Here is a 12,365-nt window from a genome sequence, read left to right as displayed (position 1 = left end):
ATGTCTGCCAAGGCACAAGAGAATCATGGGACTTCTGTGTCACATCAAGAAGCCAGGAAGCATGATGGTGTAAGCACTGATAAAGACAAAGGCCATGACACCCCTGATATGCTTACAGCTTAGATTTATCCTCTCCAGTGTCTGGACTATATCCACAGTCCATGTGAGACTGATGGGTGATCAATTGGAAGACCACTATGGGAAAATATTAAGTAAAGGAAATAACTTTTTTATATTATTATTTACTGCTAGCCAATAGAACAATCATCCTCTTCATTAATAACATAACATGTGAAGAGGATTTTTCTTTTTCATAATAATAACATAATAACACTAGCCTACAAAAATGCTTCCATACTTAGTCAAATACTTTTTAAAACCTATATCTCTCATGTAGCCTTTTCAAGTGGCTGCTTTCAAGATGGCATGTTGCAGAGAGTCCATTTGGGAAGTTGGAGAGTCCATTTGGGTAGATAGTATGACCGCCCAATGGTGTGCCTTTTACTAGAAGCATCTTTATGGGCACTTTATGCATAACCTTATCATGTGATTTCTCTTTCGTTTTAAGAGTTACTTTCTGCTTTATTTTTTAGCAACCCTTTCAAACTCAACCTCCAAGATATTGCTACTGTGCTTATCGGACCAAGGCATCTCTTCTGCATGAAGAACTGAAAGAGGGCCTGGCACCAGAGCAAAACGCAGTAGGCAGCCAGTGAGTGAGTGTGTGTTTGAGAGAGACCTTTTAAATAAACGCCTATGCATTAAAGAGTTAAAAGGATAGATGAAAAAAGATCCAATTGTTAACCCATTATCAGAATGCGAGATCAGCAAGCGCGCTATCTGACGCCCCATCTCTGGAAAGAGAACTGAAAAGCCGGGGGAAATGCAACGCCAGCCTCAGCGCAGCTTCAGACAGAAAACAAATAAAAAAAGATCCAATTTTAATCTTTATCTCGGTTGCGATCGGATCGCAGTTTATCTGCGTTCACATCGCCTTTTTCAGAGAACAGTGACGTTTCCACAACATAATTAAACAGGAAACCACTGTTACAGTTCAGTTGCCAATGGACAAAACGTTTTTAAAAGAGCAAGCAAATTCAACGTTTTATTAAGCCTAAGGGCCTATATTGCAACTAAATAAAGTTGGGTAGAGACTGCAAGTTAGGCTACATGGCCCTAACTAAGTAACCCCATGTTAAAACCCACTGTGACAAACTGCATAAACCATTATTTATTTATTTTTTTGCCCCTAACCTACATATAAAACAATTATAGTTTTCACATGATGTTCACATTGTTACTTCAAAACAATATTTGATTGCACACTCACTGTGGACAGTGGAGCAGGATATCGCCGAAAACATTGCTTACACTGAGATGTACTTTACATCACATTTAAAATTATAGATTATTTTGAATACATGTGCTCTAGTAGGCCTACTAAGCATTTATAACAGTAGCATTTAAAACAGTAGCATTTATAACATGTGCTCGATATTAGGCTAGTTGACTAGCCTATATTTTAATGTATTTGAGTCAGTATGCTATAAATTGAAACTGTTGGCTACCCTACATCAAATGTAGGCTAAAAAGAATGCACATTTCCACAAAATTATTATAAACATAGTCGCATAGCCTAATCGCATTTTTATATTAGTTTGGCATGTCATTTATATAAATATTATTTTGGTCACTGCTAAATGTCACAAACCTAGTCCACCTGTCAAAGTATATACAGTATGTTCGCAATGAACCACCTTTAATAAAGATCAATGTGAACTTATTATTTTCCTTACGTTTGATCTGCCGGGGTTTGCTCTGCTTTCTTCGGGACATGTCTCTCTCCTGCTCTTGGTCCGCTGAAGGTAAGTGATCTTCCTAGGAAGAACTAGCACTGAAACACTGATCGATCTCCAGCCGGAGATATCCGCATGACCTGCACTTTGATATTCTTTGACGCACGAGGGCTACCTGTGGCCAAGTACGCTTTAGTTACTTTTCAATATCTTCCCAGATGTGCGGTCTTCTCTTTTCCCTTCCTCTTCCTTGTGAGGTCTTAACTGTCACCTACGGGATGCCAGTGACTGCAATTGTATCGCTATAAGTATTCTATAAAATGTTGCCGCTATAGAGGTCAATGTAGCGTATAACTGTTGTCGTTTTCCCTTTGTTTTTCCCTAGTCCGCCCAACACTCGAGTACTGGCGGGCACTTTTCAATGGAGCGCGAGCGTTACATTAAACATTACAGCTGATATGCAGAGCCGACACGCCCCTCTAACGCCCCCTGCGTCTGACGTAGGGCTAACGTGTCCGTTATGGGTGGGGTTTTTCTGTGAATTGTAGGCCCCAAAATTCTTCAATCAACCTACTTTAATTGTATTAATTGATAACGTTTGTTTAGACTCGAAACTTTTCTAAAATGGTCGAAATTCAGCATAATACAGTATTGGTATGCTGTATTAGATCTGTATAATGTGCAAACTATAAGGTAGCCTGATAGTTCATCTTTTGGAATTAACCCACACTTACTTGACTCCTGAAAACGTCACATTTAAAGATGACAGGCAGCTATGATATAATTAGAAAGACAAGTTGATGAAAAAATGAAGACATGGAAATCTTGCATAAGGAAATCTTGGTGCACGTAAATGCAATATCATAGGTAATGTGCAACATTTTTCATTTTATGCAATTCAATGCAATTCAAGACAAATTCAAATGTGATTGGATTAGTCTTAGGTAACTGGTGGGTGCCAAGCATGCTGTTGTTTTCCTGTAATTCTTAGTGGAAATAAAAAGTTTTACCTGGAAAACCTAGAACATTGTTCAAGCTTCCTGCCATCGAGGACCTCTATTCCAAGTGGTGTCAGAGGACGGCCCTAAAAATGGTCAAACTCCAGCCACCCTAGTCATAGACTGTTCTCTCTGCTACCCCACGGCAAGCGGTACCGGAGCGCCAAGTCTAGGACCAAAATACTTCTTAACAGCTTCTACCCCCAAGCCATAAGACTCCTGAACAGCTAATCCAATGGCTACCCAGACTTTTGCATTAACTCTACCTACATGTACATATTACCTCAATTACCTCGACTAACCGGTACCCCCCCCCCCCCCCCCACACACACACACATTAACTCTGTACCCCTGTATATAGCCTCACTACTGTTATTTTACTGCTGCTCTCTGATTTTTTTACTTATCTATTCTTTACTTAACACTTCTTTTTATTAAAACTGCATTGTTGGTTAAGGGCTTGTAAGTAAGCATTTCACTGTAAGGTCTACAACTACACCTGTTGTATTCAGCGCATGTGACAAATACAATTTGATTTGATTAGATTTATGTTGTCATGAGAAAATATAGCTTCAAATAATGTATGTTGCTCTATCCTGGTATATCATTAATTGAGAACATATGTATCCGACTGTATATATCAAGTAGCCTACTATTTGTATAGGAAAATGTTATGGGATGCATTTGCTCCATTGTTTACATTTTGTTGTTAGCTCACTCTTTTAGGGTATGCACAAACTGAGGAGTGTGGCTTTAAAATAGTCACATCACTATTTATGCTACCAAAATGAAACCAAGTGATAGATTGTTGGTGTGCAATGTATATTCTCAATACTTAAAAAATAGTTTAAGCGTTTTTATTCAGTTTAACATTTTTACAAACATTCCAGGAATTTGTTACAATATCAATCTTAAGTAGGCATCAACTGAGTGTACAAATCATAAGCAACCAAAACAATAGCACGCAAGACAAATGTTTAAGTCAAATTCACTGCTGCCATCTAGTGACAGTGAAAATCTTATGCAGTAGAAAAGGGCTGGTGTGTTGTGTCCACATATGAGTTTGTCTTGATGTTGTACAGAAATTGAGACTATACTGTCACATGGGATAATGTGATACACACAGATCATGCTCGTCTTTGAAGATCTTAGAACATCATTTGATACTTACTTCATAGATACACACAAGATCCCACGTTGCCATTTGAATTTAAGACAGTCATGGGAAATTATACTTACAAGACCGAGCAGTAACACTACACAATACGTAGCTCTACTTGTGTAGTAATGCTGTTATTTTAACAACATTATCTGGTCATATCATGTGGTAATTACTATGTAATAACATGTTACTAATTTAGAATGACATGAAAAAGCTGTTTGAGAGTGAGTGAATTATACTATGATACCATGATGCCTGTGTGTGTGCGTGTGTGTGTGTGTGTGTGTGTGTGTGTGTGTGTGTGTGTGTGTGTGTGTGTGTGCCTACCTATTTGTTTAGTACTTGTATGCATGTGCTTACATAGTGTGTTTAATACTTATTAGGATTCAAAGCTTTAAGATGTATTCATTGTCCTTAGCAGGGTAAGGATTCAAAGCTTTAAGAGGTATTCATTGTCCATAGCAGGGTAAGGATTCAAAGCTTTAAGAGGTATTCATTGTCCTTATCAGGGTAAGGATTCAAAGCTTTAAGAGGTATTCAGTCCACCTGGCCATGCTGCTGTTCCAGTTTCAACTGACCTGAGCCCTAGGACCATGCGCCAGGACTACCTGACATGATGACTCCTTGCTGTCCCCAGTCCACCTGGCCATGCTGCTGCTCCAGTTTCAACTGTTCTGCCTTACTATTATTCGACCATGCTGGTCATTTATGAACATTTGAACATCTTGGCCATGTTCTGTTATAATCTCCACCCGGCACAGCCAGAAGAGGACTGGCCACCCCACATATGCTCTCTCTAATTCTCTCTTTCTTTCTCTCTCTCGGAGGACCTGAGCCCTAGGACCGTGCCCCAGGACTACCTGACATGATGACTCCTTGCTGTCCCCAGTCCACCTGACTGTGCTGCTGCTCCAGTTTCAACTGTTCTGCCTTATTATTATTCGACCATGCTGGTCATTTATGAACATTTGAACATCTTGGCCATGTTCTGTTATAATCTCCACCCGGCACAGCCAGAAGAGGACTGGCCACCCCACATAGCCTGGTGCCTCTCTAGGTTTCTTCCTAGGTTTTGGCCTTTCTAGGGAGTTTTTGCTGCTTGCTGTTTGGGGTTTTAGGCTGGGTTTCTGTACAGCACTTTGAGATATCAGCTGATGTACGAAGGGCTATATAAATAAATTTGATTTGATTTGATTTGATATTCATTGTCCTTTAGCAGGGGGTGCCAGGTCTCTGTAAGTCCTCCCAGACTCGCAGCAGGTCACTCACATGGTCCATTTCGGTAGTGATGACAGTAGAGTAGTAACAGCGATTATGAGTGTAGGGCATGGAAAGCTTGAAGAGGGAAGAGTTAGGTGGGTAACTGGCTGCAATCCCTAAATGGCTCAGACACATACCCAGGTAGGCATCCTCTAAAAATATGGCACGGACTTGTTTGGATGCTTCCACTATCTTCTCAGGAAGATCTATGGAAAATACATAACCATTTCCCAAAAGGTAGGGAGGGAATTTGGTACTGGGGTAAACCTTATTGGGAATGTACCACTTTGAGGTGCGGTCTCTCACCACTTGTGTGTTTTGGCTGAACTTCCCAGTGATGTAGTTGTGCTTTGGTGTAGTTGGGTCTATCAGCATGTTGACCAGGTTGTGCACATTGAGGAACATGTCAGAGTCGATCTTCATGGCGAAGGAGGCGCCGGGGCAGCGAGAGGCCAGCCACTCCAGCATCACCATGGTCTTGATGGTCAGGTTGAAGTAGCTGTCCTGGAAGTCACTCTGCAGCATGTCATGGTACTGCTGGTTCTCAAGCAGCACCTCCTCCTGCATCCTCTCTGCCTCCACTCCACTGGGCAGGCCCAAAAGGAAGAACAGACGCACAGCCCGTCCCAGAACCAGGCTCTCCTTACCCCAAGTCTTCCGGATATCCTCCCGGGCTACCAGATTACCAGGAGCTACTGGCACCATCAGAAGCAGGAAGGGGCTGTGGTCCTGGCACTCATGAGGCTCATCCAGAACAAACTTATATTTCTGTGGGTATGCTACATTGTATGGTGGAAGAAACTCCCCCTCATTTCCATTGATATAAGAGAGAGGAGTTAGATCCTGGCCTCCTAGCAGCCAGAGTGGGGTCTGGCTTATATGAAGAGTGAAGAGGGTGGTTACGTAGAAGATCACCAGGATCCCCACAGCCAGGAGAAGCACAAAACACCTCCGATGGAGAAACCTCATGCATCGACATGTTCCACTGTCTTCTGTTTTTTTACTGAAAGTAATGGGGAGATTTTAAAAGAGAGGAACAGGTCAAGGTGCTAAATTATTTTACTTTTATTGTTTAATTTATTTGAACAACATGATATAAAAAATAATAATATTAATAGAAGACCATGTTCAATATATCACTAAGTCCACTATAAATACATTACTTGTAAGACAGTCTTGTGAAGACTTTTAAGAACACAAAGCCAGTGATATAAGTCAGAATGCATTTACCTGTTACCACTTGTTCCACTGATATTCAAGTGTTGAAGTTCCATGGATAACAGCTTTCTTTGACCTGGTCAGCCAGACACGGCCTGCCCTTCAAACTTGTGATTTATACTGGTCATACAGTATGTTGCAGCAGTCTCTGACAAAATCCTAATCCAGACAGCATTACGTGTGATGTTATATATATAGTGGCACGGCAGCATGCATGAAGTGGCGCTGGGTATAGTTAAGAGCCTTATACTTAAATCATGGTGCCAATAAACTATACAACTAAAAATAGCACTATCTGGTCTCGTAACATTTCCAACAGAGAACACTAGAAAAAGACAGTCAAAGTCATTCAGGATTAGTACACTACCCCAAAGGATATTGAGCATTGCTATGAACACCAGCTGGTCAAAAAACTGACGTAAGGTCATAAGGACAAAGCTGGCTTATACTGCAAATCTGCAGTGAGATACAGGTCAGTGCTTCACTAAAGGACAAAACCCAAGTAAAGAGGTGTATTATTGTCAAAATAGTCAAAGAGAATTAAATACAATCTACTGTAATGTAATTTATTTGTCCCTTCATGTATCACTGGACATTATCACCTTGAAATACAGTTGCCAACTCTGACCAAGCTCACTCCAGCAAACATATGTTCTTATTTGTTTTTACATCCTTCTTTTAAAGCCCTTTTAAAGCCCTTGACAACTTAGGTATCCCTGAATAGCCTTACTAAGCGTGTTGTTCAAAGACCGTTGTTTTGTGAGTTGGGCTGTAGGCTGTTAGTGTCACGTTCGTTGAAATAATTATCGGACCAAGCTGCAGCGCGATATGATTTCCACATATTATTTATTAGAAACGCACAATACATCAAAGAAAGAACGAAACAAACAACGAACCGTAACTAAGAGGTGTAACATACACTAACTCAAAACAATATCCCGTAAAACACAGGTCAAAAAAATGCTACTTAAATATGATCCCCAATTGGGAATCATATCAAACACAAACATAGAATCATAGAAAAACTAAACTAGAACCCCACATAGAAAATAATAACTAGAAAACCCCAGGGTCACGCCCTGACCTACTCCCCAATTTGGAATCATATCAAACACAAACATAGAAACATAGAAAAACTAAACTAGAACCCCACATAGAAAATAATAACTAGAAAACCCCAGGGTCACGCCCTGACCTACTCTAACATAGAAAATAAGGGCTCTCTATGGTCAGGATGTGACAGTAGTACCCCCCCAAAAGGTGCGCACTCCGGCCGCAAAACCTGAAACCAAAAGGGAGGGTTAGGGGGGTGTCTAGTGTCAGTGGCGGCTCTGGTGCGGGGCGAAGTACCCGCTCATCCTGCGGATCCGCCAGCATCGGGGGCGGCTCTGGTGCGGGCCGAAGAACCCGCTCATCCCGTGGATCCAGCCATGGACCCAGGCTGAACACTGTGCCTGGACTGGACCTTGGTATCTAGGAAGGCTCCTGCCATGGAACGGGACTGGACATCAGATCTGGACTGGACATCAGTGCAGAGGAAGGCTCCTGCCATGGAGCTGGACCGGACGCTGTGGCTGGACTGGGCATCGGCACAGGGGAAGGCACCTAAATACAGAAAATAAAGGACATTTGTTGAAACCAAATACATGAGTTAATGCCAACTGCTATACATGTATTTGATTATTAACAAACCTATATTTCAACTTGCAAACTATTTCTTTCAACAATCAATATTCTGAAAGAACACATATGGAATCATGTAGTAACCAAAAAAGTGTTAAGCAAATATATTTTATATTTGGGATTCTTCAAAGTAGCCACCCTTTGCCTTGATGACAGCTTTGTACACGCATGGCATTCTCTCAACCAGCTTCATTGGGTAGTCACCTGGAAAGCATCTGAATTAACGGGTGTGCCTTGTTAAAAGTTAATTTGTGGAATTTCTTTCCTTCTTAATGCGTTTGAGCCAATTGGTTGAGTTGTGACAAGGTAGGTGTAACGGCGTTCGTCTGTTGAAAGAAGAGAGTCGGACCGAAATGCAGCGTGTAGGTTACTCATGTGCTTTAATAAAGGAAATAGCGATACATGAAATAACTGTGAGATACAAAACAACAGACGGAACGTGAAACTATACAGCCTATCTGGTGAATACACAAAGACAGGTACAATCACCCACGAAATACAACGTGAACACAGGCTACCTAAATACGGTTCCCAATCCGAGACAACGAGAAGCACCTGACTCTAATTGAGAACCGCCTCAGGCAGCCAAGCCTAACTAGACACACCCCTAATCAACACAATCCCAATTACTACAAACCCCAATACGAAACACAACATATAAACCCATGTCACACCCTGGCTTACCCAAACATATACCAAAAACACAAAATATAATGACCAAGGCGTGACAGTAGGGGTGGTATATGGAAGATAGCCCTATTTGGTATTATGACAAGAACAGCTCAAATAAGCAAAGAGAAACGACAGTTCATCATTACTTTAAGTCATGAAGGTCAGTCAATGCAGAAAATGTCAAGAACTTTGAAATGTTCTTCAACTGCAGTTGCACTGCTCCAGTTTCAACTTCCACCTGACTGTGCTGCTGCTCCAGTTTCAACTGTTCTGCCTTATTATTATTCGACCATGCTGGTCATTTATGAACATTTGAACATCTTGGCCATGTTCTGTTATAATCTCCACCCGGCACAGCCAGAAGAGGACTGGCCACCCCACATAGCCTGGTTCCTCTCTAGGTTTCTTCCTAGGTTTTGGCCTTTCTAGGGAGTTTTTCCTAGCCACCGTGCTTCTACACCTGCATTGCTTGATGTTTGGGGTTTTAGGCTGGGTTTCTGTACAGCACTTTGAGATATCAGCTGATGTACAAAGGGCTATATAAATACATTTGATTTGATTTGCGCTTGAGCGAGCCCGTGCCAAGCCAGAGCCCAGACTTGAACCAATCAAACATCTCTGGAGAGACCTGAAAATAACTGTGCAGTGACGCTCCTCATCAAACCTGAGAGTTTGAGAGGATTTGCAAAGAATGGGAGAAACTACCCAAATACTGGTGTGCCAAGCTTGTAGCTTCATACCCAAGAAGACTCGAGGCTGTAATCGCTGCCAAAGATGCTTCAACAAAGTACTGAGTAAAGGGTCTGAATACTTATGTAAATGTGATATTTCTGTTTTTTATTATTTATACATTTGCAAAAATGTATAAACTTGTTATTGCTTTTTCATTATGGGGTATTGTGTGTAGATTGACGAGGGGAAAATAAACGTTTTAATCAATTTTAGAATAAGCTGTAACAAAATTTGGAAAAAGTGAAGCAGTCTGAATACTTTCCGAATGCACTGTATCTCATGGATTTCTTTGCATATCTGTTGAAAGCACTGGACATGAGCATGCACCAGGCAACTGGGGTTTCCTAGAACACTGCAACTCTGAAGTGGGTCCAGGAAAACATTGAGAGCTTTGGTGGGGACCCAGAATCAGTCAGCATCGCAGGGGAATTTGCAGGAGGCATCAGGGCGTCCATATTGTTAAAAAGAGGCACCTTGCAACCTTGTTTTGGCACCTTGCAACACCCATCATTATGACCATGTATGCATGTAACCACTCACTTACACTACTGATTACTGACACTATTGTTAATTGTATATAGTTTACTTTAGTTAATAAATATATTATCTCCACGTTGTCTCCTTTGTTACGGGCTACGAGCTGGTTCGTGACACTACAAAAGAGCCTCTGGTCCAAGCTAAGGTATTGTACCTGTCTCACAAATCATCCAACATTAATTCAAATCACATTTGAATCAGTTCAAACTGTTAACTGGTTTATCAATCAATTATATAAAAGTTTGGAATGCTATGTGATGTTTGAACAACTGGCCAGGTGATGTCTAGGTGATTATAATGATGTCTAACCTGGCAGTGTTTCTACACTACTAATGAGTAGCTTGTCAAGTTTATGAGAAGTGAAGAGGATTTGGTGAATGCCATAAAAAAGGTCAACTAGCGATTACCAGTTGAGACATACGGAAGATATGTTGCATTTGCATTTCTTCCTATGATGGTTAAAATTATTAATTTCCTATGGTTGAAATTGTTAGACCTCAGACGAAAGCCTCTATAGTACCATACAGTAGCATCTCCCTTAGATATTACTGTAAAGTTATAACAATAACAGCCACAAGAGGTCAGGTTAGGCCTGTTTTCAACCATTGAGCCGGTTGCATTTTAGATGTGAATCTGGTCCAGAAGGTTCCTGTGCTCCTTGGAATGACTAACCATGAGTTTGGATGGATCCTCCCAATGGCAAGGTCAGTTTTTCTTGATTAAAAACACTTCTGCTCAATATACAGTGGGGAGAACAAGTATTTGATACACTGCCGATTTTGCAGGTTTTCCTACTTACAAAGCATGTAGAGGTCTGTAATTTTTATCATAGGTACACTTCAACTGTGAGAGACGGAATCTAAAACAAAAATCCAGAAAATCACAGTGTATGATTTTTAAGTAATTAATTAGCATTTAATTGCATGACATAAGTATTTGATCACCTACCAACCAGTAAGAATTCCGGTTCTCACAGACCTGTTAGTTTTTATTTAAGAACCCTCCTGTTCTCCACTCATTACCTGTATTAACTGCACCTGTTTGAACTTGTTACCTGTATAAAAGACACCTGTCCACACACTCAATCAAACAGACTCCAACCTCTCCACAATGACCAAGACCAGAGAGCTGTGTAAGGACATCAGGGATAAAATTGTAGACCTGTACAAGGCTGGGATGGGCTACAGGACAATAGGCAAACAGCTTGGTGAGAAGGCAACAACTGTTGGCGCAATTATTAGAAAATGGAAGAGGTTCAAGATGACGGTCAATCACCCTCGGTCTGGGGCTCCATGCAAGATCTCACCTCGTGGGGCATCAATGATCATGAGGAAGGAGAGGGATCAGCCCAGAACTACACGGCAGGACCTGGTCAATGACCTGAAGAGAGCTGGGACCACAGTCCCAAAGAAAACCATTAGTAACACACTACGCCGTCATGGATTAAAATCCTGCAGCACACGCAAGGTCCCCCTGCTCAAGCCAGAGAATGTCCAGGCCCGTCTGAAGTTTGCCAATGACCATCTGGATGATCCAGAGGAGGAATGGGAGAAGGTCATGTGGTCTGTCATGACGTTGGCCTGGGGGTAGGTTTATGACAGTCATAAATACCTCTTCCCCCCCTATATTCTGTTAATCCGACCAATTGAACATATGCAGTGGTACTTAATGTATATATGTCAGTTCGGTTGTCATCTGAGACATTCTCATCAATGATAAGATGACATAAACTTTACAGTGGAAAGTCTACACATCAGAGTTATCGGATTCACATGGAATTGTTGTTCAATTTAAACGTTTGAATATTAAATTATTTGTGATGGGATGAAATTAAATGTGATTTTAGCTTCTAAAATGTGAGAATTGGGTTTTCATAAGGTTAGGGCTCTGCTCAATCAAGAAGAGACATGGGTTATAAAACTTTTCAGACACACCCAAATGAGGGTTAGGAAGGAACAGACAGAGTATCCCGTCTATCACACAACGACGTTACTACAACGTATCCAATTGACCACCAGATACATTCTTCAAAGGACTCGGTTTGGCAACACGGCCTTCCATCTACCACCAACCTACTGAAGCGCAGCTCAGAGTAAATATTTATTACATTTTCCTTTTCCAAATGGGCCGTAATTTAGAATGCATAAATAAGATACTGTATTTACGATAGCACAGCTTCTTCCTTTGTTACTCAGTCTTCCCGCTCTTTCACTCAAACCCAGCCCCTTTTCTTTTGTGTAACAAGCTGTCATATCTGTTCTGTCCGCTAGGGACGTTTTCCTTTATGACGTAATTTGTAATCAAGTT

At 41.2% G+C, this 12,365-nt stretch overlaps 2 protein-coding genes across 2 annotated transcripts in view; both read right to left on the bottom strand.

The window, feature by feature from the left end:
* Positions 1–2,230, bottom strand: part of zfpm1 (zinc finger protein, FOG family member 1) — a 107,795-nt gene extending 105,565 nt beyond the window's left edge. The window contains exon 1 of the mRNA XM_029634139.2: positions 1,797–2,230. Within this exon, the coding sequence (XP_029489999.1) occupies positions 1,797–1,836 (40 nt within the window). The 5' untranslated portion in view covers positions 1,837–2,230. The remainder of the gene's footprint in view (positions 1–1,796) is intronic.
* A 1,387-nt stretch (positions 2,231–3,617) lies between these two features.
* On the bottom strand, positions 3,618–6,706 carry LOC115108896 (beta-1,3-galactosyltransferase 2-like). Its single transcript, XM_029633457.2, has 2 exons — positions 6,447–6,706; positions 3,618–6,219 (listed from the first exon to the last, which is right to left on the bottom strand). Exons 1-2 carry the CDS (start codon positions 6,488–6,490, stop codon positions 5,169–5,171), a joined length of 1,095 nt encoding a protein of 364 aa, XP_029489317.1. The 5' UTR covers positions 6,491–6,706; the 3' UTR covers positions 3,618–5,168.
* Positions 6,707–12,365: the final 5,659 nt, after the last annotated feature.

The sequence above is a fragment of the Oncorhynchus nerka genome, linkage group LG25, assembly GCF_034236695.1.
Source record: "Oncorhynchus nerka isolate Pitt River linkage group LG25, Oner_Uvic_2.0, whole genome shotgun sequence".
Lineage (NCBI taxonomy): Eukaryota > Metazoa > Chordata > Actinopteri > Salmoniformes > Salmonidae > Oncorhynchus > Oncorhynchus nerka.
The sequence above is the reverse complement of the archived record's forward strand: the minus strand, read 5'-3'. Positions and strand labels throughout refer to the sequence as shown.

Bases quoted from the DNA above. Each gene is read 5' to 3' on its own strand.
- LOC115108896 (XM_029633457.2), bottom strand. From the start codon at position 6,490: ATGGAACTTCAACACTTGAATATCAGTGGAACAAGTGGTAACAG. The intron at 6,220-6,446 runs GTAAATGCATTC...CATTACTTTCAG, and splicing joins AGTGGAACAAGTGGTAACAG to TAAAAAAACAGAAGACAGTG.